General features: G+C 48.5%; 1 protein-coding gene across 8 annotated transcripts; it reads left to right on the forward strand.

Moving 5' to 3' along the window:
- The first annotated feature begins 951 nt into the window (after positions 1-951).
- Positions 952-23767, forward strand: PCMTD2 (protein-L-isoaspartate (D-aspartate) O-methyltransferase domain containing 2). Of its 8 annotated transcripts, none has more exons than XM_082746554.1 (7): positions 952-1117; positions 2411-2532; positions 5777-6107; positions 9447-9549; positions 10764-10935; positions 17714-17837; positions 20842-23767. In XM_082746554.1, the coding sequence occupies exons 3-7, from the start codon at positions 5801-5803 to the stop codon at positions 21219-21221; spliced, it is 1086 nt and encodes a 361-aa protein (XP_082602680.1). In that variant the 5' UTR covers positions 952-1117; positions 2411-2532; positions 5777-5800; the 3' UTR covers positions 21222-23767. The 8 variants fall into 8 exon arrangements, with proteins under 8 accessions (XP_082602680.1, XP_082602684.1, XP_082602681.1 ...); XM_082746555.1 differs by having other exon boundaries at positions 1010-1117; positions 2446-2532; XM_082746557.1 differs by lacking the exons at positions 952-1117; positions 2411-2532 and adding exons at positions 1428-1964; positions 20469-20602 and having other exon boundaries at positions 20842-21782.
- Positions 23768-26651: the final 2884 nt, after the last annotated feature.

Below are 26651 nucleotides of genomic sequence, written 5' to 3' on the forward strand. Positions count from 1 at the left end.
GAGCAGACATGTCCTGACTCTGCACTCTCTGTGTGGGACATACGCGGGGGCACACATACCCCAACTTCTCCAGGTCTGTAGGACCTTCCTCTTGCCGCCCAGCATGTCACCCCCGCCCCCGCCCCGCCCCCCCAAGCAGTGCACTCCTCCTAGAGGCAGGCTTCTCCTCCTTCCTCCCCTGGATTTGGGAAGTTCTTATCTGCATAATGTTCCATTTCATATTATTCCTATTCATATTATTCAAAACCAGTTCTCTTTGCCTTGTAGGACCCAAAGAATTGTACCAGCCTGCCCCTTGCCCAGACGCCACCATCCTCTAGGAATAGAAACCTTGAGAACCCAGGCGCTGGGTCTTGTGTCACTGCAGATGCCTGCGGCTGTCTATAGCGGAGACGGCTGGGCACACCGGCTCCACGACATGGGATGGACGGGTTCACGGTTCACTCTGTGGGGCAGATCTTGGATGGGGTCTGTTCCAAGTCTGTGTTTCTCCGCCGAGGCCCAGAAAAGCGGTGAAGGGTCTGCGCAGAGGCCGGTGTCCAGCCACGGAAGCGCAGGACGGGTGGGGGCTGCTGTGGCCTCCTCTCGGGTGTGCACGGCGGGCGCTCGCGGGGCCGCAGCCATGGGGCCCTCTCTTGGCACAGATGGACCCTTCTTGTCCCAGCACCTTGGCTCGGACGTCCGTGTCACCCAAGCCAGAGCCACTGCCGAGAGTTACTGTCCGTCCCAGTTTCTTTCTTTCTCACCTGTTGGCCCTCCTCCCTGGTCCCGGCTCTGCTGGTGCGGGGAAGCCCTAACCCTGGCCTGCAGCTGTTCTCGGGTCGCTCCCGCCCCAATACCCCGGAAGCGTGCGGGGCCTCCCACGCGCCTCGCCGACCGTCCGCGCCGGGGCCCACCCGCCGCGCCGTCGCCCCTTTAAGAGCCAGGCCCGGGCGCACGCGCAGTCGGGCCGTTGCGCGCACAGGCGCAGTGGGGCGGCGGATGTTTACGGCGGCGGCGGTCGGGAGGCGCAGCCGGGCTGCGGGCGGGCGAGGGGCGCCGGACGGGCGAGGGGCGCCGGGGGAGCTGCAGGTCGCGGCCTAGGCAGCCCGAGCTCGCGGGCCGGCCGAGCCCGGAGGTAGAGCCGCCCCCGCCGCCGCCCTCGGCCCGGCCTGTGGCGGGCGGCAGGTCGCTCCCCCCCCCCCGACCTCCCCCCCCGACCTCCCCCCGCGACCTCCCCCCCCGACCTCCCCCCCCCGACCTCCCCCCGCGACCTCCCCCCCCGACCTCCCCCCCCCGACCTCCCCCCCCGACCTCCCCCCGCGACCTCCCTCCCCCGACCTCCCCCCGACCTCCCCCCCCCGGTCCGGAGCGCCGGGACCCTCCTCCGGGGCCGGCCCCCCCGTTCCGGCGCCCCCGCCTCTCCCCGCCTCTCCCCGCCTCCCCCGTTCCCGGACGTCCAGCTCCCCTCCCCCGCGTCTGCCCGCCCCGTCCCCGGGTCCCCCTCCTGCGTGTCCCCTCGTCCCCCAACCCTCCCGGGGCGCGTGTCCTCTGGAGCGCGGCCCCGTCCCCTGCGGCGCTCCGGGGGCGTGTCGGTGGGGGGGGCGTCCTGGCTGGCCCTGCGGCTCCCCGGGGCCCCCGCGGCCTCTCCCGGGGCCCGTCGCTGGCGCCCCTGGACGTGCCGGAGAGACGCGCGGCCCGCGCCGGGCGTGCCGAGCGGGGGACGTTTGCGGGGAGTCGCGCGGCGCGTGCAGGCGGGTCCGCGTTCGGCACCAGTGACCTCGGGCCTTTTCCGAAGGCGACCGTCTGGCTGCACCCGCGGGCGCAGCCGTGGAAGCCGCCCCTGGCGGTCTTGGGTTGGGAGTGGCCGGTTAGGTGTAGGGAGGACGGAACTTCCAGTCTCCAGGGCGGAGCCGTGGGGGCAGTTGTTGCCCTTCCGACAGAGAAGTGGCTCAGAACCCCGGGACTCCAGGCCCCCGGAGAAGGTGGGTGGTTGGGGAAGGCGAGCTCGGCTGGCCTTGGTGCCGGCGCTTCGGACTTGCCGTGCTGACGTGTGCTCCAGCGTTGCCCCTCGGGAAAGTGACCCAGATCCCTGCCCGCCCCTTGGTTCATCACTGGCCTGTCGTGGTCTTCTTCTTTCTTTCCCGCAGGGCAGTGGTCGAAGTCAGCGGCTGCGATTTGGGTGTCGAGTAGACAGTCCAGAATCGGTGCAGTCAGCCCAGAACTTGGGGCTGTGCTCGGGGGAAGTAGAGCTTTAGAGGTGCCATGAGAGGGGGCCTCTGAGGGGAAGGGGTCCGAGCCTAGGCCTCCTGGCGCCCAGCTCAGCTGTACCTAACCTGGGCCCTCCCTGGGGGAGACCGGCTGTGGAGGTTCTAAGAACAGGTCCGTGTTTGGGATTCTAGTTGTTAGCAAGCTTTTCTGTGTCGAGTAGAGATAATCTTCATCTAACGTGTTCCACGGATCCAGCTTCTGTCAGCTCCAGGAATGGGGTACACACGGCAGCCTTTCTAGTGTTGGAAGAAAATCCCGCTTGTAGGAGTTCTAGTTTTCACGGCAAGTCTCTGTTTCTTTTAATTCTTCTGCCAGCAGGAGGTGTGGCTTTGGTTCTGTGTTCTGCTGGTCTCCGTGACCTGCGCCAGCCCCTGCAGTTCCTGTAATCCAAGACAGCGTTCAGCAACAGCCGGCAGGAAGCAGAGGGAAGAGTAGCGGGTTATTACCTACAGAACCTGGAAAGTTGACAGCATACCTGGGGTCCCACAGTGAGGTGGGGCCGTGAAGAGAGTTAGGGCTAGTTTCTGCTGGCATCGGGGTTGAGGGTGGAGCCTAGGGCTTCTCGGGCTTCCTTTTTACTGCGGAATATTAAGACAAAAGAGGGAATGTGAAGCGTGAGAAGAGAAAAATGAGAAGGGAAAAGACAAGTGGCCCAAAAGGACTGTTACGGAAACCAATTAAGAGCTGATTTCAGACATGGTTGGCAGAGGTGAAGTGTTTATTCCTCAGCAGTCACAGCTTAAGTCAGGCCCTTGCATTACAAAAAAGGCAAACTTTTCAGGGCTTGCAGGACAGGGTCCTTCCTCCCACATGAAATTACCTCGTCCGTATTTCCCTGAAGGAGTGATATGCGGGGTGGGCCGTGGCCCTCCGTGTGTAATCTGACAAACGCAGTGTTGACTGGAACCGCACACCCCCATGATCGTGGCTTCAGGCTGGTTGACCCGGCTTTAGCCTCCTTGGCTCAGGACTGGGACCTTCCCATGGCTGCTGCTGCTGCTCACCTGTCTTCCTCACTGCCCTTTGGCAGTTGGTTTTGGAAGGAGCAGTGCGAGAATAAGGTGGTCCTGTTGGCCCGTGACTCCAGAAGAGTGGATTATACTGAGGATTGCGAAGTAGAATCAAGTACAGCATCCAGAAGTTACTTCTCATTACTTCCAGCAGTTGGATTTGACTAGATGGTAGAGCCATTATTGGGTTGGGCAAGAATATCTTTGAATCTGTTGTTGGTGTTTTGGGGTGGTCAGGAGTAAGCGTGATTGTATGCAGTGTGAGGAGAGGTAGAAGAGCAGGCAGAGTTAGTACTCTCAGACCCTGCTGATGGTCACACGCTTCCTACCGACGGCAACAGAGAGGGCTCCCGCATCGTCACAGAGTCTGTCATTTGGGGCAAAGATGACCAACATGTTATGTGTTAAAGAACGTTTTTTTCTTTGAGAATTTGAGAATGTAGGCCTTCGGCTAGATGGTCGTGGGTTTGAATTCTAGTCTCTTCATGCACTGGTCTGTAATCAGGAGTAAAATGACTATTCGGTCCCAGTTTGCCTCAGTATGTTGTGAAGCTAACCAGACCCCTGGGACTGGTGGGTGGTGCCTGTAAGATTGTAGCTCTTTTTACTAAAATGCTAGCTTTTCCATGTGAGTAAACTTTCAAAGTGAGATGAAGTGGGAAGTAAGTGATAGATTACATGGTAGAAAAAATAAAGTGTACCCAATATAGAGTTAGTGTTTGCTTTCTGAAGGTAGAATGATGGCACTGAGATAGGATGGTAGAACATTACGTAGAGAGTTTGATCCACCATGGAAGATGCGTGGTTTCCAGGCCTTTTCCCACATAGACATTTGGGCAGCAAGCGCAACTTCACTTTTAAGCAGTGACCTAAATTTTAAGATGACTGTCCTAGACTAGGGATGTAGACTGTAGCCTCAGAAGTAAGTAGCTTATTGAAGATTAAGCTTGACCTCATTAGCAGTCCGTCCAGTTGGCTAAGTTAACTGGCCATGGACCCTAACCTAGCAAGGGCTCCAGAACATCTTGAAATGGGGTGAAAATCTAATAATTGGGCCATCCTGGTGATTTAGAAAGCTTAATGTTCAGGTCTAAAATTTTGATGATGAAGATGAGCTGTTCCAACTGTGAAATGTTAGAGCGTTTATACTAAGCCCTAGGTTTCACATATTTTGTGTATTTGTTGTGAGAAGCTAAAGATTTATCATGAGTTCATTTATTTTTATTCCTGGGAAAACCTCTCCCACCACAATTGCCAGTAGTGTGCGTGGGGTATGTGTACGGAAGCTGTTCCCCCAGTTTTTATGCTTCTTGTTCTGCTGTTAGAAATCCAGAGGATTGGGAGGGGGAAAGCAAAGATACACTTTGTAATAATAAATTATAGTATGTTATTATGGAAGTGAATTAGAAAATGTGTCAGTCTTTGTGAAGTCTGGTGCTTTCTGTTTTCCCCAACAGTTTACATCAGGTGTTTTGTAAAATGTTACCATTTTATGTGAAGTAAAATAATTCTTTCAGAAAGAGTTACATGGGGTGCCTATAAAATTGGAGAAGATATTTTTATGGTGACGGTCCCTGTGAGTTAGATGGAAGCACATTGTATGTTAGCAGGTGGCTAAGAAGGGGTCACACTGTTGCTTTTTCTTCTTGAAGGCAGTTGGGAAGAAGGAAAGCCATGTACCTTTCGTTAAAGGGGTAGAAAGGTTGCGTTACGTACACTTCCAAAGGGGGAGTAGGAGTCCTTGGAGCAGTTGTAGCTTGAAAACAGATTTTGTATTTGTTAAAATAAAATATCACCATTCATCCTGTAGTATTTTTGCCTGGAATTTGTACATCCGAATATCCAAATGAACAGATTGAGTGGATTCCTTGACTTGATGTGTATGTGGGGGTGTAGAGGTGTCAGGTAAAATTTAGGACACCAGTTAAATTCAAATTTCAAATAAACAGTGAGTAACTTTATAGTGTGTGTTGTGTACCTTTACTTCCTTTGTTTGCTTTTAAGATTTATTTATCAGAAGTGATCTGTAGTACTTGAAGTATTCAAAGCGAAGTTGGTAGTAGTGTGACTTTTGTAGACACATCTATATTCTTTTTATGCTTATATCCATTGACTCTGCCATATGTGGATATATCCCTTTTAATGCAGATCCATATTCAAGATAATTTTAACCCTAAATACCTGACTTTGTAGATTGATGACTTGTCGTAAAATATCGAGTTCTTTCTTCAATGCGGTTTGCAGCTGTTGGATATGTGTTAGGTACCTCCAGTTCATTTGAATGCATTTGAAATTGTAAATTACAAGCTTCCGGACGGTTATAATGGGATTTCATCTTTGGCTTTTTTTCTTTCTGAATTTGGAGGGGGGGGTGGGTTAGGCAGTTGCTGATCCAATATATTCCATCTGTGATATTTTCAGAATTCAGAATTTGAGACTGGCATGTTATTAGAACCCTAACTGGTGTGCTCTGGCCTTTAATGTAGCTAGCCCTTCAGAAACGTCTGTCTTTGCAGCGTTGCCCGCGTGCGATCCGGAGGATGGGAGGTGCGGTGAGCGCCGGTGAGGACAACGACGAGCTGGTGGACAACCTGAAGGAAGCGCAGTACATCCGGACCGCGCCGGTCGAGCAGGCGTTCCGGGCTATCGATCGCGCGGACTATTACCTTGACGAGTTTAAAGAAAACGCTTACAAAGACTTGGCGTGGAAGCACGGCAACATCCACCTCTCGGCTCCGTGCATCTATTCGGAAGTGATGGAGGCCCTGGACCTGCAGCCGGGCCTCTCCTTCTTGAACCTGGGCAGCGGCACGGGCTACCTCAGCTCCATGGTGGGGCTCATTCTCGGTGAGTCTGGACAGAGTGCAGCAGAGCACCGTCTGTCTCCTGGTGCCGGGGCAGTGTCTCCTCTGTAGGGCCCTCGTCGGAGCGCCTTCTGAGCAGTCTGCTGCTTTGGTTTATGCACAGTCTTGGGGGGCTGGAGTGTCCTGGAGGGACCGTCCTGTTCCCTTCCCCCTCCCACCTGTGCCTCCACGGTCTGTTCAGTGCACCCTCCTTCCGCACAGCAGAGGGCCATGAGAAGTGTGTAAATCAGGACCTTACGGTGATTTTTCGTTTTACGATACAGTCACCCAGCCTGCTTTGTCACTCTGTAAACAGAGACCAAGTTTAAAGTTCCCTGGAAGTTAAAGTTCTTCCAAGAAGTTTTGTTTTGTTTTGTTTTAATGCTCAGAAAGTTAGTACTTGTACGGTGTTGTTTGTCAGTAAATTCCCGGGATGGGAAGGACTTCACAGGTTTTGCCTCTCTCCCCAAGTAAGTTGTGAGACTGCACGTGGCGATGGGCGTTTTTGTTCTTGAAACGGCAGTGTCCAATAATTGAGGGTTTAGGTGTCTGTTTTAGATAGAACCGTTTTGCCAGAGGAGTAATGGGGGCTGACCTGCCCTTGGAAAGATTTCTCTGCAGAGGAGGCGGGGCTGGGGCTGCTGCCGCACTGGCGAGGGAGCACGGCGTCTGCACCACAGCGCGGTACAGAATGTCTCAGCAGGGACAGTTGATTTTGTGGGTGTGGAATGAAATTTTGGGTTCTTTATATGTTCCTAGAGTTTGGAATTTGATGAAGTTTTGAGACTGACCCTTTGACTTTAGGCCACAGATTGCTATCCTCAAATTTTTAAGTTTGTTTTTGTTTTGTTTTTTGAAGCGATATGCTTTTTGAACTTAATTTGTCTTGGATCAAGACTGCTTTGTGAAGAGCCCAGGTGATGTATCCTTCTGGAATTAGTGAAAGGTCCTTCAGTTCAGCTGAGAAACTGGGGGAGCTAAGGGTGAGATGGTGTTTGGTGGAGAGTGGGATGGGGCATCCAACGGACTAGGTTAGAGCTGCTCTGGAAAGGAACTGAGATGCTCGGTTCTTGTAGTAAGCCAGACGCGGCCTGTTGCACTTGACATGCCCCAGAACTTCTCAACAGCTTCTCTTCTGGGAGCTCCCTGTTTGCTGGGAGTGTGATCAGATGTTGGGTGGGGGAGCTGTAAAGGAAGGGAGGCTTCTTGGGGGTCGCAGTGGGTACTCCGTGCCGCTGTGATGCATGTGAAGGAGGCGACTGGGCGTTTGCTTTCCCGGGTTGACACCTTGCGCTGGCATGGCCGATGCCTCTGTGTGGACCCCGCGGGTTCTGGTCAGCTCAGCCTTCAGTGTTGCACACCACTTCAGGGCCGAAAACCGTGGTGGCCTCCCGGAGCCCGCAGCCATGAGGTCTGGAGTCTTTCATCCGACTCTTCTCTAGGTCCGGCTGCCTTCCTGCCTGGCCCTGAACTTCATCCCTTTGCTGCTGCACTTGTGTGCAGGGGCCTGAAGGTGCTGTGTGATGAGGGAGTGGGAAGCCCTCCTGCAGGGGTGGGAGGGCTTTTGGGCTGGCTTCAGTGCCATGCCCTTGAGGACTCAGTCCTTACTCCTGTGCCCTCCGTCCCCTCAGTCAGCTTTCTATTGGGCTGAGTCGGGGGCTCCGTGTTACTGCTCTGTTTGGTGTTAAGCTCCTTGGGGTTAGGAACTATGTCCTATATCTGTTATGAGAATTAAGTGCTTAACAGGTTTTGATAAAGGAGGAGGCTAATGAAACTATGAAGAGTGCGGAAGTAAAGGTTTGCTTGGTTTCTGGCGCGAGCTCCTAGCCAGAGGGCCGTGGGGAGGGAAGTCCGTGGTTTGGCAGAGGGGCTTGAGATTGGACAATTTGAATTTGATGTAATTATTGAAAATGCTTCTCAGGTAGGTTGTGTTTCAGTGAGAATCATTCAGCAGCAGCTGTGCATTTGACAGACATTGGGAGAAGAGAGCCCCAGGTGAGCTGTCCAGGTGGAGGAGAAGGAGGCCTTGGCTTGGGGTGGGTGTTGTGCTGTCAGGGGACCAGGAGAGCCCAAGTGGCAAAATGTCAAGATACGGGTGCGCAGATGGTTGCTCATTTTTCAGTATTTCTGTTGGGCCGTAGGGTTAAGTGCTGCACTGTGACTTCGGTATGTCCGCCCAGTAAATAAAGTTCTTCATGCCCTGTTGATTTTCCCATGGAGATATTTAAAAATGGCTGTGTAAGTTAACCTACAGTAAATGAACACGTGTGAGGTGTGGAGCTTGGTGACTTTTTGTGTACGTGTTCAATTTCGTGCAGGTACTACCCAGAACAAGGTATGGAGTAGGACCAGCGCCCCAGAAGCTCTCCGGCTGTCCCTCCCCACGCAGAGAGGAGAGAGGACCCTTTTGTCCTCCGTCATCATAATAAGTGTTGCCTGTTTTTGACCTTCGTATAAGTGAATTCCCAAAACAGAGACTCACCCAAGCTGTCTGTATCAGTAGATCTGACCTAGAGGCAGTTTTATACAGAGGGAATAATACGTTTATTGTTAAGTGGGCTTATAACCTTTCTCACATCGTTATTTCCAATTGCTGATAAAATTCCTTTGATATAAAAAATGTTTCATTGTGGTTTGGTTATAGTTTATTTAAAAAAGATTTTATTTATTCATTTAAGAGAGTGAGAATGTGTACGTACACGAGTGGGGGAAGGGGCAGGGGAGTGGGAGAGAGCGTATCTGCAGCAGACTCCGCGCTGAGCACAGAGCCTGACATGGGGCTCAGTCCCAGGACCCCGAGATCATCACCTGAGCTGAAATCAAGAGTTGGACATTCAACCGACGGAGCCACTCAGGTGCCCCTGTTACAGTTTTATTTTAATGATCAAAAGCTATTTGTGCCCATGTCTGAGTAGTTGGGGCAACCTCTAGTGGAACACAGTCCTGAGTCCAGTGTCATTTGGAAATAATGTCTTTCTTCTTTAATTCACTAGTAAGATCTTGAATTCTTGGTTGCAGATCTTGGCTTTTTTACATCTTCAAATAATTCTTCAAAGGTTTGAGAGCAGAGCAACCCAGGCTTTGGAAAGCTGTGGCGTCGGTAATATCAAAGAAACAAGCATTTACAGTTATTAATATTTACAGTGTGGTGAGCATAGTCTACCCTGCGTATTTAAAGATTTAGCTTGGGTGATTTAGGCCTGGTAATGTGGTAAGACCTCTAAACCTTGCGAATTTCTTCATGTAATTATACATGCTGAATCTGGTGCGTTGCAGTGGATAAAACAAAGAGTAAGAGTTCTTGCCCTAGTACTAAAAATTTTTTTATTCTGGAACATTTTAGGTCCTTTTGGTGTGAACCACGGGGTTGAACTCCATTCGGATGTAATAGAATATGCAAAGCAGAAGCTGGACTTCTTCATTAGAACCAGCGACAGCTTTGACAAGTAAGATCAAATACTACCCTTGGGTTGCTGTGTGAATTATAATTTAAACTTGATTAGACGGGAGAGAAAAGTTTATTAGTGTTCATATAACATGATTCAGTTTTGGCAGGAGAATTGGGTGTATGCAAAGCTGTTCTAATTATTTTCTTTTTAAAAAAAATTAAAAAAAAAAGAAAGATTTTATTTATTTATTTATTTGACACAGAGAGAGAGATCACAAGTAGGCAGAGAGGCAGACAGAGAGAGAGAGGAGGAAGCAGGCTTCCCGCTGAGCAGAGAGCCTGATCCAGGGCTCGATCCCAGGACCCTGGGATCATGACCTGAACCAAAGGCAGAGGCTCAACCCACTGAGCCACCCAGGCGCCCCTCTAATTATTTTCTTAAATATTTTGTGCTTTTGAGGGCTTTAGGTTTTTTAATTATGACGCCAGGGAAAGGTAATTCTTCTCTAGTGTAATAGGAGAGGGAAATAGAATGTTCATTTTGCCCGATTTTCACGTTTCCAACACAGATAATAATTTATCTCCTAATTCTTAAACAGAATTATTGCATTTGTATTTGGACAGTATATATAACTACCTCTTGCCATTTTTAAATAAGGCATTAAAGTTTTTATTTTAGGATTTAACATTTTTAGAAACACCAAATGTAGTTTTCTTTCATTTTATTGGTTTTTATGTTTTACTTTTTTAAAGATTGACTTATCTGAGAGGGAGAGAGAGCGAGCAAGCGCATGCTTGTGCACATAAGTGCGGGGGCAGAGGGGATCTCACATGGACCCCACGCTGAGTGTGGGACCTGAAGCAAATGGGGCTCCGTCTCACAACCCTGAGGTCGTGCCCTGAGCTGAGACCAAGAGTCGGACACTTAACCGACTGAACCACCCGGGTGCCCCTCATTTTGCTTGTTTTTCTTAGATCTTAAATAAGGTGATGATTTGTAAAGACAGAGCAAAGACAGTGGTGATGGGAAGTTAGATGATAGAAGTCTGTCTTAAGTTTGTGGCGTTCACTTTCATAATATTTTGTTTGGGATTTCTAGGGTTCGGTTTATTAATGATACAATTATTTTGGGGGTCTGACTTGCAGCTTCTGACTCTGTCAGTGGTATTTATTATGTGCAAGGAAAACGTAACCTGTGGGTAGGATAGATTTACTGTAGAGACTTGCTACAATGTGATATATTCAGTTACGGAAAACATTTTTTGCTTTTAGATTTGACTTCTGTGAACCTTCCTTTGTTACTGGCAATTGCCTGGAGATTTCTCCAGATTGTTCTCAGTACGATCGTGTGTACTGTGGGGCTGGTGTGCAGAAAGAGCATGAAGAGTACATGAAGAGTCTTCTCAAAGTAGGGGGCATCCTTGTCATGCCACTGGAAGAGAAGGTCAGACCCCTCTCATAACCGACACGCTTAACTGTTGGCCCAGGTCTGTTCCAAGAAGTCTCCATGTGTTTTTCCCTGTTTGCTTCATGACAGCTCCCTCCGTTTCACAGATGAGGGCACAGGCAGGGACAGGTCCTAAAGACAGCCCAGCTTGGGCCAGGACCTGACGCAGGTGGGCACCCTGGAGCCTGCGCTGTGAGCCTCCCCCCTGCGTCCGTCCGCTCTCCCGCCCCCCGCCCCCCGCCCCGCCCGCAGCTGCTCCAGTACGCTTGTTCTGGTGTTAGACTGGTGGGCAGACGTCCCTCGAGTCCTTCGGGTCTAACTGCTAGGTTCTGTGACAGCGAGTATTATACAGGAGTCTCTTCCTTCGGAGGAGTCTTGTCTCCGTCCGCTGTTTGGTCGTGTATGTGTCTGTCTGTCGTCACTGCTGTGCTTCTTTGAGAAAAACAAGTTCTCACGAACAAGTAGATTAATCAAAACTGAATTGGTCATGAGAGAGAATGTCTCAGTTACAAAGAACTAAGGAAACATGGAAATGATAAAAATTAGGAGATTGTGCATTTTTGTGGGATTTTCTGCAATTTAAAAATGTTAGCATTTAATTTATTTTGTTTAAAAAGGAATCATTCATTGCTGAACATCCAGAACATACGAAAATGAAGAAAAGTCACTCACAACCTTACCTTAAGCCCTGTTAGTGTCTGACGCTTGTAGTCGGTACCTTTCTAAGGGATCATTGCGCGCACTGTTGAGAAGTTATGATGTTTTCCTTAACTGATGAGATAATTTTAAGCCATTTAATATTCTGTGTCATCATGTTGCTTGTATTGTGACCTGTGGAAATGTTGACTGTAGTGTGTCCTCTGGCTCCTAGAATTGCCCACGGGGCTGTCTGTATAACATTCTGTTACTTACTATTATATACAGACTGCAGTGACTATCGCCAACTAAAACAAAATTTTTATCCATAAATATTTCAAAGTGTATTTATAAAAGATAAGGACTGTTTTTAAGGATATCACAAAACCGTTATCAACATAAAAAATCACCAGTAATTTCTTAGTATTTTAAAATTGCCAGCTAGTGTTCAGATTTTTCTAATTATCTCAAAATTTGCTTGAATAGTTTATTTGAATGGATCTCCATTTAAGATTTTCTTAAAAGTTTTATATTTGAGAGAGAGAGAGAGCGAGAGAGAGTGGAGAGGTCCGAGGGAGAGTAGACTCCCTGCCGAGGAGGGAGCTCAATGCAGGACTCGATTCCGGGACAGGATCCTGGCACTCCAGGATCATGACCTGAGCCGAAGGCAGTTGCTCCACCAACTGAGCCCCCCAGGCGCCCCTCCATTTAAGATTTATATCTTCTCTTTGGTTGGTTCTCTTTTTATTTGTTGGAAGATTTTATTTTTGAGTGATCTTTGCACCCACCATGGGGCTTAAACGCGTGCCCCAAGAGCAAGAGTTGCTCCGCTCACCGACCGAGCCAGCCCGGCACCCCATCTCCTAAGTGTTTTTTATCTAGAGTTTCTCTTTTTTTCTTTGCTTCCCCCGCCGCTCCTTTTTCCTTGAAATCAAGTGGTTTGTCTTACAGTTTCCTGTAGTCTAGATTTGGAGACGACCTATCTCTGGGGTGATGTTTAACATACTCTTTCTGCTCCTCATTTCGTTACACGTTGTTAGTGGGACCCAGAGACTTGCTTAGTTTCCAGCTGAGGGTGCGAGAGCTCTCACGGCGGTACAGAGCCCGCGCGTGGGCAGGCCCGGCACGCCTGCTGTCTCGTTCTCCGACGTGGGCAGTGCGGCTCTGGCCTGGACCCATTACCTCAGTAGGGGCTGCGGGACAGTCTGATCCCGTCACGTCTCTTCAGCTGGAACCTTTCACCCTTGTCTTCTCTTGAATTGGATTCCAGCGCAGTTAGCGTGTGGTGTCCCGCTAGCGGCAGGTGTGCGTTGCACCGCCCAGGCTTGGCACCGCCAGGCTCGGCACCGCCCAGGCTTGGCACCGCCCAGGCTTGGCACCGCACCTACACTCTGTCTCCTTCCCGTGTCCCCCATCGTCTCTGGTGACCCTGGTGGTTCCTTAGGAGTGTTTTTCGGTCTGTCTCTTTTTTCCCTTTGGTTAGTGACTGTGTTCTCTAAATCCCACATGAGTGAAGTTCTGTGGTATTGGTCTTTCTCTGGCTTGTTCAGCTTAGCACGATGTGCTCTGGCTCCAGTCGTGTCATGGGAAATGGCCAGATGTCATTCTTCTTTATGCCCAGTAATAGTCCGTCGTGTGTGTCTGTGCCGTATCTTTGTGTGTTCGCCTGTCCGTGGACACCGGGGCTGCTTCCGTACTGTGGCTGTTGCGGATCGTGCTTCAGTAAACAGGAGGGTGCAGTGTCCCTTTGAGTTAGGGTTTTCGCATTCTACGGGGAAGTACTTCGTAGTGCAGGGCTGGGTTGTAGGGCAGCTCTGTTCTGAACTTTCTGAGGAGCCGCCGTACTGTTCTCCAGAGCGGCTGCACCCGTTTGCACCCCACCAGTGCAGAAGGAGGTTCTTTTTTCTCGTGTCCTCACCACTGCTTGTTTCCTGTGTGGATTCTCCCCTTTCTTACAGGGGTGAGGTGGTGTCTCACTGCGGTATTTTTTTTTTTTTTTTTAAGATGGATTTATTTTAGAAAGAGAGAGCATGAGTAGGAGGGACAGAGGAGAGGAAGAGAGAATCTCCCGCACACTCTGTGCTGGGTGTGGAGCCTGATGTGGGGCTCGATCTCACGACCCCGAGACTGTGACCTGAGCGGAGACCGAGAGTTGGGTGCCCAGCCAGCTGAGCCACCCAGGCGCCCCTCATTGCGCTTGTGAGCTGCTTTTCCGTGATGAGGAGTGACGTGGAGCGTCTTCTCGTGTCTGTGGGCCATTCGTATGTCTTCTTTGGAGAAGTACCTGTTCGTGTCTTCTGCCCACTTTTAAATTGGATTATTTGGGTTTTGGGTGTTGAGTTGTGTAAGTTCTTTATGTAATTTAGATACTAACCTTCTGTGGGATGAGTCACTGCAAATATCTTCTCCCATTCCTACGTTGGCTCTTAGTTTGCTGGTTGTTTCCTTGGCTGTGCAGAAGCTTTCTGTTCTAATCCCAGCAGTTGATTTTTGCTTTTGTCTCCCTTGCCTGAAGGGACCTATCTAGAAAATGTCACTACGACCAATGTCGGAGACATTACTGCCTATGCACTCTTCTAGGATTTTTATGCATTTAGGTGTCACATTCAGGTCCCCAGTCTGTTTTGTGTCTTTATGTCATCTTCAGTTTCTTTCATCAGTGTTTTATGAATTTCAGAGTAGAGATTTCACCTCTTTTTTAAGTTTATTTCTAGATATTTAATTATTTTTGGAGCAGTTATAAATGGGATTGTTTTCTTAATTTCTCTTTCTGCTGCATCATTAGTGTATAGAAATGCAGTAGATTTCTGTACATTGATTTTGTATCTTGCGACTTTATAGTACCTGGAATACTTACATGAAGAGAAACACTCCTACCAGTTATTTGGTTACCCTACGTACATGTTATAAGGAGAAACTGGATAAATTCTGATTCTTAAGCTTTGTCTATCAGTTTCCTCAGTAATCTGGTTCTCTAGCGTTTGTTGAAAGTGGTGACTCGTAAGATTTTATTTGGTTTCTAACGGCGGTGTGAATTCATGGATATAGATGTACTTAAAATTTTAATCATCGTATGATTCTTATTGAAACTTAAAATGTCCAGTCCTGGCCAATAGGCACCTCTCCAGGTTGGCTCTTGGACTCTGATACACCCTCAGTGGTCTTTGATGGTTTTGTTACTTTCTGGTAAGAAAAGATACTCCACACTAATTTTTTGTAATTTTTACCACAAACTTAGATTTAACTGTTTCTGAGGATCTCTGTTAGTTTTAAGTTCATTGGGAATTGGTGTTTAGAGAACACAGGTGGGCCCTTTGTCGGAATCTTTGATACCGGGTTGGTTTTCTTCAGTGCTATTCTGGAGCCAAGAAGTCCCTTTCCCCCCATACGTACTTATGTTTCTGTTGCTTTGGCTTTCGGACACCAGAACACACTATGGGTTTATACTGGTGCTTCCTGCTCAAAGTCAGGGCCAGAGGGTTTTCCTGACTTCTGCGCAGGTGCTGTGTCCCACGCTGGAGGCTCCCTGACGGCCGGGTTTGCTCTTCTCCTGGGGATGTACCAACAAACATGTTTGAAAGTCCCTGGAGATAACGCTTCCCTGTGTGGTTGTGCCGCTAGCCTGTCTTAGAGCTCATTTGTTTGTTTTTAGGGATTGCATTTAACCTCGTAAAATATTTATGGGGTTTCAAGATCTAAATAATGAACACTCACAGAATTTGTTTTCCATGTATGTTCTCTCCACTTCACCTGTAGGTGACTACTTTGTTTGTTCTTAGTTTATCTGTGTCCTCAAAAAATATACAAGCAAACGTACTTTTTCCATGACTTGACTTCAGTGAAGAAAGGCACATTTTTTTCCATTCCGTATATTCATCCAGACATAAGAAATAGGAGCGGATGATAATTTTAGGTTTTACACGTTGCTTATTGTTCATTTTATGGGTTTGGTATTTGGATTTGGTGTAAGTGGAAATTCTTTTCTGTCCCTGTGTTGTTTATTCAAAAATATTCTTTCCTGGTGTATGAAAATGTGTTTTTCTGATGGGCACTTGGGTTCTTTCCACCCTTTTGCTGTTTGCAAGCACTGCTGCTGTGCAGAGTATTTGGGGGCGTCTGTGCAGGTGTCTGTGGGTGCTCTCTGGCTTAATCTTCGTCTGCATGAAGATGATACACTATACTTCCCGGTGTAGTCTCAAGAGCAGAAGTGTTGGATCTGAGACTCCGTATTTTAACTTTGGCTAACTGCCTTAAAGGAGAGGAGCCTCCCATGCCCTTGCTGACTGCCGCCTGCTTATTGCTGTCATCATTGTGGATAGCAGGGTGACGTGTCCCCATTTTTGCTCTTCTTTCTCAGAATATTTTTTTTTTTTTTAAGATTTTATTTATTTGTCAGAGAGAGAGCACGAGCGAAAGTGAGCACAGGCAGACAGAGTGGAAGGCAGAGTCAGAGGGAGAAGCAGGCTCCCTGCGGAGCAAGGAGCCCGATGTGGGACTCGATCCCAGGACGCTGGGATCATGACCTGAGCCGAAGGCAGCTGCTTAACCAACTGAGCCACCCAGGCGTCCCTCTTTCTCAGAATATTGTTTTAAATATTTATTTTTTATTTATAAAGATTTTATTTATTTATTTTATCAGACAGAGATCCCAAGTAGGCAGAGCAGCAGGCGGGGGTAGGGGAAGCAGGCTCCCTGCTGAGCAGAGACCCCCCCCCCCCATGCGGGGCTCGATCCCAGGACCCTGAGATCATGACCCGAGCCGAAGGCAGAGGCTTTAACCCAGTGAGCCACCCAGGCGCCCCCAAATACATCTTTATTTAAATTGCTATTATTTCTTAAAAATATTTGAGAGAGAGAGAGCGGGCTCGTGCAGGGGCGGGGGGGTGAGGGGGACTGAGGGAGGCTGCTGGAGCAGACCCCCTGCTGAGCACACCCGACCCAGGCTCTCGGTCCCACAACCTGAGCTGAAATCAAGAGTCGGCTCCTTAACCGGCTGAGCCCCCTAGGCTCCCCTTTATTTAAAATTACTTTAGTAATCTTTGTTGTATCAGAAAAATACGTCAGTCCTTTTATTGGAATTGTGTTATCTGTATACTGATTTGAGGATTGTAGCGGATTTTTAGTATCCGTCTCCGTGTCTGGACCATGGAATATGGATTTATAGTTTTCCTAAATGGTTCACACATTATTTATCGATTGTATTTAGATATTTGATGTTCATTATAACTAGAAAATGTTTTTAAAAAGAAGTTTTTGCTTGTACATAAGAGTGTGAGTGACTTATTGATGTTTACCGAGTACGTGGCTACTTAATGCTTTCACTTCCAAGGTTCATGATATAGAATCTTAGTTTTTAAGAGGATTTGCTGGCTTGGATATTTTTAGAGAAGAGAGTATATAATCTTAGCATGTCAGAGCTGAGCAGAAAATAGCACTGTGACCTGAATAGGCCTTTCAGAAACGGGCACCATCACACAGAGCACACAGGAGGGCTGTGTTGTCTAATCAGGCTCTTCTGCAGGTCTGTGTGTCGTGGCGGTGACGTCACTCAGAAACTCAGTGCTGGAGCAGGGAGAAGCTCGGACAGAGGTGGCCGTGAGCCTGCAGCACTAGCTGCTCTTTGGTGTGTGATCACGGTCACACAAGAAGGTCACGGTCGCAAGTTCTTCATGGTTTCTGTCCTCTGGAACAAACAGCCTGGGGTCCGGTCTAGACTGAAGCATCATTGCAGGTTGTCGTGAATGTCTTTACTGACTCAGACTTGAGAATGTCCGTGCCTCCTGCCTGCCCCTTACTAAGCATCACCCTCAGCCCTGGCTCTTGTGGGGAGCCCAGGGAAGTGGTCTCGTCTGACGGACTCTTCTTGGTATTCTTTGATTTCTTTTCTCTAACGCACGTATTTCTCGTAAACAGGAATTAGGTCTGGAGGCTTTGAACATACCCAGGCAAAACACCCTTGCGACAATATTAATACTTCCTGGGTGCTTTATGTCACATCATGTTAGGGGCCTCTGTGCTCAGGTTATTTCATTATCTGTATCTCTGTGGGTTTTTTTTTTTAGTTTATGTGGAGGAATGATTAAATATAAACCAACAGTAGCCACATCTTGTGAATATTCTCATTTTCTCTTTGGGGCAGTTGACTAAGATAACGCGAACGGGCCCTTCTGCTTGGGAGACCAAAAAGATTCTGGCAGTTTCTTTTGCTCCTCTGGTCCAGCCCTGTCACTCGGAGTCTGGAAAATCAAGACTTGTCCAGTTACGTAAGTACAAAAATCCTTACTTATCCTTTGGATCTTTAAAAAAATCTCATTAGAATTTGAAGAGAGAGACAAATTGTAAGGAGCCTTTTAATGTTTAGGAACATTTTTCTACCCACTGAAACCTTAAAATGTTACAAATGATTTTTAGATATTAAAAAAAGTAATCTGTTTTCAGCCCATTTTAGGTTGTTTTTGCCTTCTTTTAAATCTCCGGGAATTCTTTTTTTTGTTTGTTTTAAAGATTTTGTTTATTTATTTGACAGACAGAGATCACAAGTAGGCAGAGAGGCAGGCAGAGAGAGAGGAGGAAGCAGGCTCCTCACTGAGCAGAGAGCCCGACTCGGGGCTCGATCCCAGGACCCTGAGATCATGACCTGAGCCGAAGGCAGAGGCTTTAACCCACTGAGCCCCCCAGGCACCTTCTCTGACAATTCTTGCTGGCCGTGCCATTGAAGGCGGGAGGCTCTCTTGAGAGGGAGTTCGTTCTGCTCTGTGGCGAAGTCTCATAGAGACAGCGTGTTGCCAGCACCGCTGGGCCAGGGGCTCTTGCAGAGTCACGGGACCCCTCCCTCCTCGGGGCGCCTCGTGGGCACACGCTTCAGGTGGTGGGAGGCTTGCCATGGAGATCCATTTGGCTAGCCCTCTGTCTTCAACTCCTTCAGGATGGGGAATCAGAAAGAGCTGATATTATCCATATACTGTTTTATAATTTACACAGAGATTTACACAGCAATGAGAATCCTAGTGATTTTATTGAAAATAAAACCATTCAGCATGGATTCTGCAATCTGATCATTTAGAAAATTTGGAAAATGCACCAAAAAAGGGAAAAAAATAACCGTAATCTCAAATCCAAAGATGATACATGTTAGCAAATTCCTTCCAGAAATTTGTTTTTCTTAAATTTGTGAGGAAACATTTATCAGATAGTCATGCACTGCCTCGGTCTCTGCTAAGTGGAGGTCACCTGCCACAGACACGGTCCTTGAAATGTGGCAGTGAGCAGCGGTAAGACACAGAAAGAGGCTGAGAGGGGCCAGGGAGGGTTTGACAGAGGGTGGGACATTTTGGGTGAAAGTGAATTCTCTGAGGAGAGGAGAAAGGGAGAACAAGCATGAGCAGAGGCTGATGGGGACTTTCTGCGTGCACGCCCTTCGGCATGGTCCGAGTGGGAGAAACGAGCCCACTGCGTGAGTCAGACTTGTCCTGGAGGCCGTGGGAGCCACCGTGTGCGTGAACTCAAAGATGGGGTGCTTCTGTCTTTTCGACGACCCTGTGGCCCGGCGAAGGCTGAGTTAGTCCTGTGCGTGCGCCCTGGGACTCTCCCCCGGAGAGGCTGGCGTCACTCACAGGCAGGGCACGGCCTTCTGCAGCGCTGCCCGAGTGTTGGAAGGTGAGGGCTTGTCGATGTGTCTGCAAGGCCTCTCGGGGGTTTGGTTGAAGACAAGTCTCGTAATGTGAGGGCTTGACCGGGTCTGGGGAAGAACTGAGACAGCATGGAGGGCACCCCAAGAGCTTGGTTTTGAGACCAGAGCTCTGGAGCGAACGCTGGCTGATCAATAGCCCCGTGATGTTTTGGGCTCCCGAAGTGGACAGTTAATTGCAACTCTGTCTTCCTGGGCCAGAGTTTTCTAAAGTAGTGAAGGTGTTTCCATGGAGATGGTGGCCTCTGAAGCCGAAGGGATTCGGGGGCAGGCACATAGGCTGTTTCTGAGGAAGGACGTGGGCCTTGAGGTATCCGGCATCTCTTGGGGATATGGGTCTGGGGGGCTGCTCGGGACCCCGGTCAGGAATGGAGCAGAGCCCTGGGAGCCGCTGCCCAGTCTTTGTTCCTTGAACCATAGCATGGATGTCAAACCAGGGATTGATAGGCACATAGAGTGGGGGAAATGGTAGAAATCAGCCCCTGAGGGAACACTGCTGGCTGTGGTGGAGAAGGGGCTGGCAGGAGAGACTTGGGCTAAGTTGGTTCCCTTCAAGCGGGACCTTGGGGTGAGCTAGAGAAGGAGTCCGTTCAGCGGACTGAAGGGAAAGACAAGGAAAGGTGGGTGTGTTGAGCAGAAAGTCATGATTACGGTGTTGCGTAGCGGGGCCCATGCTGGAGCCCATCCTGGACAACGGGGAGGAGACTGTTGAGCAGGAGAGGAGGCCTGGCGTGGACCCAGGGAGGAAGGTGCTGAGAGCCTGGGGCTAGGGGCTTCCCCAGGGTCCTGTGGAACGGGCATTCACGGGATTCTGCACAGGCCGCTCTGATTTGGGTAATAAATATTACAGACAACCTAAGAACCTTCCCCGTATTGTAGATTGTCACCTTTTGGGGAAGAATTTAGGTCTTGGAACCTTGCATCTTCCTCGCTTGCTCCCCTGCTGTGATCTCTTTCTCTGTCAAATAAATAAATAAAATCTTAAAAAAAAGGAGTTAGGTCCTGGAGGGAAAGAAGTGGTGGTGGCTTTCAGTGTAAGGTATCTGAACGCACAGTCCTTAATTCCTCCCCCTTGAAGAGAAAAGCTCTCCTGTTGCCATACGCGTGCATTAACCTGAGCTGGACTTTGATTACCAGATTCGGTGTCTCCTCGGTGTGCGCTGGAGTTTTTGTACCTACTTAGATTTGCTTTTCTCTATTAAAAAAGGAACAAATACTCAATTTGTAAAGTGCCGTGGAAATGTAAAGATAGACGGAAGAATTCTGGAGCCCCACGTTCACGGAGTTCCACCAGTGAGGTAGAACCGGGAACGAATACCGTAAACAGAGTCATGAACCCAGGTTTGTCTTCTGCTCCGACTGATGACACACACGCCCGTGCTTCCTTCACTTACAGGAGTTTGGGGTAGCGCGTTTGAAAACACCGTTTGAGATGGACACATGCGTGCGCCTTCGAGCTGTCACTGTTTGCCGGGACAGCGGGCGTGGGTGACCACGAGGGACGGTTTTCCAGAGTTAGGGCTCTGTGCTGTCTGGGTCCCTCACAGACGAGGCTGACACGTCTCCTTCTTTGCCCGCAGCGCCGCTGGCCGTGCGGAGCCTCCAGGACCTGGCTCGAATCGCCATCCGCGGGGCCATCAAAAAGGTCATCCGTCAGGAGACCGCGAGCGGCAGCGGAAACGGACTGAAGACCACTCCCCGGGCCAAGAGGCGGAGAGTGCGCCGCCGTCGCATGGAGACGATCGTCTTTTTGGACAAGGAGGTATTTGCCAGTCGGATCTCCAGCCCCTCCGACGACACCAGCTGTGAGGACTTGGAAGAGGAGCAGCGGCGGGAGGAGGACAGAGCCCCGCCGGAGGCGAAGCCGGCCCCGCCGGTGAACTTCCTGCGCGAGAAGGTCCTGAGCCTCCCTCTGCCAGACCCCCTGAAATACTACCTGCTCTATTACCGGGAGAAGTAAGTCTGTGGGCACCGGATGAGGTGCAGCCCGAGGCCGCCCTCCCACCCCCACCCGGGCCCTCACAGGGTCGCCGGGCACACGCCGTGGGGAAGGAGAGTGCGGTCCTCTCCACGTTTCTGTGTTCAGTTTGTTCTTGGGTTTCCTCTAGAATTCCATTCGTCGGTATCATTTCAGTAAACGTAGTCTTTTGACAAGCAAAGTGCATAGGGGAATGTTTTCTCAAAAGGGAGAGAATCTCCAGGAGAAGGGTGTTTGCTTTCTGCTCTGGTGAGACTCTGACATCTGCACGCAGAGACCCACCCGAGGCACACATGTGTGCGCTGCCCGTGAAGCAGGGCCGTTGAGATTAACCCGCGTTGCTCCTAAAATGTGTGAAAGAAAGCACAAGTTTGCAAGTGTGTAACCTCTTTCCCAGATGTGAGGCACCTGTGTCCAAGTTAGGACTTTATGGTACCAGCCTGTTGAGCACTGGCGCTGACCTCCACTAACCCTTGTCGTTTTCTGGAGGGGACCGTTATTGAAAAGCTCTCCCTTATTTTAAATAAATGTGATTAAATCTGATGTGAGTTGTCGATTGTGATTTTAAAGGAGGGAAATTGTCATGAGGGAGGAAGAGTGAAAGTGTCAAACTGCTAGATGTCTGTCCGGAATCCCAAAGTGATTTGGACTGTTTTCCTGACAGCTTTTCTTACCTTCAGAAGAATGAGTGTCAGATAATCCCTTAGGGGATACTCAAGAATGAAGCAGGTATTGTGTATAATGAGCTACATTACTTTTACCCCAAGGGTAGGGATGACCGTTGACCCAACCTTGAGGATGCTAGTGGGTGTCTAAGGCATGGACGTGCTCAGTTCTCAAAACAGGGGGAAAGTGTTTAAGCTGCAGGAAGTACAATGGGGACAGTGTTACCGACAGCCTCTGCTTTTCTTTTTCTTTTAAGATCAGTTGGCTATTTTTCTGTAGTCATATAGGTTTTGTCTTTTATAACTCTGGGGAAAAAGACGTGTTAGTTTTCTAATTTTTCTTAATAACAAATATGTGTATTTTAGTAGCTCCATTGCATTAAAGGAATGGTCTGAGCACCAGTGACTTGTGAAGTCTCCCTTCTCCAGGCCCTTTGGGTTGAGCGCTTTCTGTTTTTGTGGGGAGGGGTTGAGCGCTTTCTGTCATTACCAAGTTCTGAGTCTAGAACAGAAGGCCATCCTGTCAGATGGTAGAATGTTTTCAAGTTATTGGTCATTCCAAAGCATCGGTTCTTTTCAAACTTATTTTTGTTCTGAAAGAAAAGAATGGTATAAAATGTTAGCAAGGGACCCGAACTCAGAGTGCTGATGTTGGATGAGTCGTCTGGAGTTAATGCCTAGTTTTATCCCTGAGCTTCTTGGGGGTCAGAAACCTCTTTGTGTTTCACCAGCTGAACCGAGTTCTGGTCGTTTGTTTCTTTATTTAATTTCTTCTTCTTCTTCTTCTTTTTTTTAAAACTTTTCTTCTTTTTTAAGTAACTGTCATTTTTTTCACAGGATACTGTGTGCATGCATAGCTGGGAAACATGTCTGTTGCCGTAGATTTGAAAATGTAACCCTTTGTAAAGACAGTTACTTCATAGTCGTTTTTAACCTGGCATTTAACTGAAGGTCAAGCATCCTCGTCTCCGAGGCGCGTGGTTCACGTGCACGTGCGGTCACTTCTAGCGTGCGCATCTCTGCTGACATCATTCCGATCGATGCGTAGCAGTCTCTGCAAGCGTGGACACTTGAAGCATAATGTCACATCCATGGTATTTGTGAAATCTGTTACACCAGGTGGCTTGACTAAGGTTTTTAATTGTGTGTGATTTTATTTTTTTTAAACCACATTTTCCTTTCCACTGTAAAAACTTCATAATGCATAAGCCCCGTTTTTCCCTACATCTGTCAAACCTTTCTTAACATTGTGTTTGTATTTACATGTTGTCAGTTTGTGATGTTTAAACCAGAATTTGGTTAAAAGTATATGTAGATATAATATATGTGAGATAGTTTGGTGTTTATCTTACACACCTAGAGAAGAACTGTAAATGGGTTTTCCTGGGCTAAAGTGTTCCTCACTAGAGCCCACAATGACGCACTCCTACTGTCTGCTTCCCGACGGATGGATTGTGCGTTACCTGTAGCCTCTGTACTGTAACCCACATTCTAGACAACTGCTGACTTGTATGTTTTGAGGAATGTGTATTTCTGTATGTGATTTTCGTCTTGAAAGTAGGAAAGCCATAGACACGTGCACAGGAAATAGCAAATGTGCGAATACCGAGTAGGTAATGTAAACACCCACTGTGTGTGTAACGGTGCTTCTGCAAGTCTGGACCTTTCAGGGAATAAATGCCAGAAACTTGTAACAAAAATTTTAGTGAGCGGATATACATTGGGTGAACACAGAGGATATCAATAAATATAGTTATGGCACTTGGGCCTCTTAGCATGGCTTGTGTTTCCTGCGTGGGATTGAAATTCTTGAGTACATATTTTCCAAAAATCTTCAAAAATAAACTTCTTCTTTATTACAAACAAGTGTTTTCTCTCACTGTGTTATTACCTCATTCTGTACCATGCTAATACACTTTGGGAAGACATCGTTATTTGTTTGTAAAGATTGATGTATTAGAGCTCGGGCACATGCACAGGTCGGGGGAAAGGCAGACGGAGAGGGAGAGAGTCCCTCAGACTGTGCGCAGAGCATGGAGCCTGACACTGGGCTCGACTCCACAACCACAAGATCACAAGCCCAGCCAACACCCAGAGTTGGGGCTTAACCGGTTGTGTCACCCAGTTGGCATTATTTTTAGCTAAAGACACTTAGTTTGGCAAAACAGAAAAGTGGTAGCTCAGGCTCCAGGAAAGAACATGTATCTGTAGTTAGTTTTTGGGCACAGTTTTTCCATTTTGTGATAATTGGGTAACAGATAAGAGTTCGGTTTCAGGTTGGGTTTGGGCAGTCAGGGACCAGGTGCCAGGGCCATGCTTTAGGATTGGGGTCTAGGCCCAGGGTCAGGGTGAGGGCCAGAGATCAGAAGTAAAGGCTCAGGATTGAGGGACAAAGTTAGGGATAGTGTTTGGGGTCAGACGGGTTGCTGATTGTTTCAGCCCGTCCGGACTGCTAAGGCAAAACCGCTGCATTTTGGGTGGCTTGTGAGCAGAAGTTCATTTCTCCTAGTTGCTGAGGCCGGCAGTCTGAGCTGAGGGTGCTGACGTCATCGGCTGAGGGCCCTCGCCGTGGCATGCTCCTCATGTGTCCGTAGGTAGGGAATAGCTTAGGATCTTTATAGGGGGAGTAATCCCATTCACGAGGACTCCGCCTTTACCACCTAATCAGCTCCCAAAGGCGCCGTGTTCTAGCATCATCACATCTGGCATTGGGATTCGAACATGTGAACTTGGGGGGAAAACAGACACTCAGGCCACAGCACTGGACCTTTTTTGTATTAACCTTTTTAATAAATCCCTGTATTTTCCCAAAGTACTGGAATGATGGGCTCTGTTTCAATTGGAACTTGCTGATTATGGCACTGAATAGTCAGAACCCTGACTTTCAGGGATTCATTGGATGTTCCCTGAGGGTCTAAACCGTGAGTGGGATGTGTTCTGTGCTGCAGCCCAGTGGGCAGCAGGGTGCCCCCTACCCTGACTCTCCGACCTGAGGGAGAGCATGCGTATCCTGGCCTCGGAGTCAGCCCCACAGCTCGATGAGGACGTGAGTGGGCTTGAAGATACACCTGCGGCTTCTGGCCTGCAGCTTGGGGGCACTGAGGACAAAGCTAGGAGATGGCTTCTGTTGATAACCCCAATGAACTTGAGCTTAGAACAGCCCTCCCCAGCGTCCTCCTAAAACCTAGTAAAAGCTGACTTTCACTTAGTCTCTTTGAATGTTCCTGTGGTTCACCATAGCTCACTCGTCCCAGACTGCAATTCTGCTATTCCCAAATAAACTCACTTTACTGCTAACACAGCTGGTATTTTACCTTTACATTAAGAGTTTCTATGTGGAACTGTATGCATTTTAAGCCGAAGAGTTTATACAGGTGTCTCTAACCCAAATACTGTAATTCTCTTTGCTCAGTGGTGACGTAGCACTCTAGCAGTGATGGAGTGGGCTCTTATCATTTGTCACTTGCTCCATTCCGTAGCACAGATGTAAGCACTTCAGCATCGTTGCCAATTGCCATCACGGGAAGGGACTTTATAAAACAGGGTCCACTGTTTATGTGACTTCAGTCTACACGTTCCGTTTCTGGAGCTGCTTAGGTCAGCACCTTGTGCCCCACCAGCTATGGCGAGTTTCTCCATACATTTCTAATATGGTTGGATTACCAGTCATATTCTGTATTCTATGCTGTGACATTCCCACACCCTAAATAATTCAATTTGAATACTTACGATGTGCTCTTAGGCTGTAAAGAACCCGTGAGTTGTGACAGACGCGTGGTGGTGGGTGTGCATCCCCAGAGTATTGCATGCAGAACCTGCCACCCTAACTGTGATCCTTTTGTCATCTCTTGTAGTTTTGCCTTTTCCAGAATGTCCCATAAATGGGGCTGTGTGGTGTGTAGTCTTTTCAGACTGATTCTTTCACTTGGCAAAATGCGTGCAAGGTTCACCCATGTCTTGTAGGGGTCGATGGTTCATTTCTTTCTACTGCTGAATGGTAGTGCATGTATAGGTGACTAAAAATAATTTTTCCATTATTCTTCTAGGTTCTTGGCTGAGACCGCTTCTAGTAGTAAAAGATGAACAGGAGAAAACAGAAGCTTAATAACGTGAAATGGCCCTGAAATGGCCCAAGTAATCACTTTAAATACCATCTTCAGCTGAAGACAAAGGTTTTGGGTGGTGAGAAGGCCAGTCAAGGGAGGTTATCAGACCAAGCACGTAGGAGTAAGGTTGCTATGCAGGGTTAAGTTCAGGCCTTCTCCACTGATAACGAGTTTCTTGAGATTGGGTCACCCTTCCATTTCTGGTGTAGAGAGGGGGTATACTTACAGATGGGGATTTCCTTTATAACTAAATTCTGCTCACTACAGAAAGCTTCTCCTTGGTTTTTAGAGAGTCTCTTTTGCCCTTTCTTTCTCTTTTTTCTTTTTTCTTTTTTTTTTAAGATTTTTTATTTATTCATTTGAGAGAGAGAGAGAGAGACAGCACAAGTAGGGGGAGCAGCAGGCAGAGGGAGAAGGAGAAGCAGGCTCCTTGCTGACCTGGGAGCCTGACATGGGGCTTGATCCTAGGACGTGGAGATCAAGACCTGAGCCGAAGGCAGATGCCTAACCATCTGAGCCACCCAGGGCCCCTCTTTTTTTTTTTTTTTTAAAGGTGATTTACTTATTTGTTAGAGAGAGTGGAGAATGCGGGAGCACAAGCACAGGGCGGACAGGCAGAGAAGCAGGAGCCCGCTGAGCAA

This window comes from Mustela nivalis (genome assembly GCF_964662115.1).
Source record: "Mustela nivalis genome assembly, chromosome: 8".
Lineage (NCBI taxonomy): Eukaryota > Metazoa > Chordata > Mammalia > Carnivora > Mustelidae > Mustela > Mustela nivalis.

Coding starts and splice junctions, on each gene's coding strand:
- PCMTD2 (XM_082746552.1), top strand. Junction 6,108..9,446: donor CATGGTGGGGCTCATTCTCG/GTGAGTCTGGAC, acceptor GGAACATTTTAG/GTCCTTTTGGTGTGAACCAC. Junction 17,838..20,841: donor ATCAAGACTTGTCCAGTTAC/GTAAGTACAAAA, acceptor CTTTGCCCGCAG/CGCCGCTGGCCGTGCGGAGC.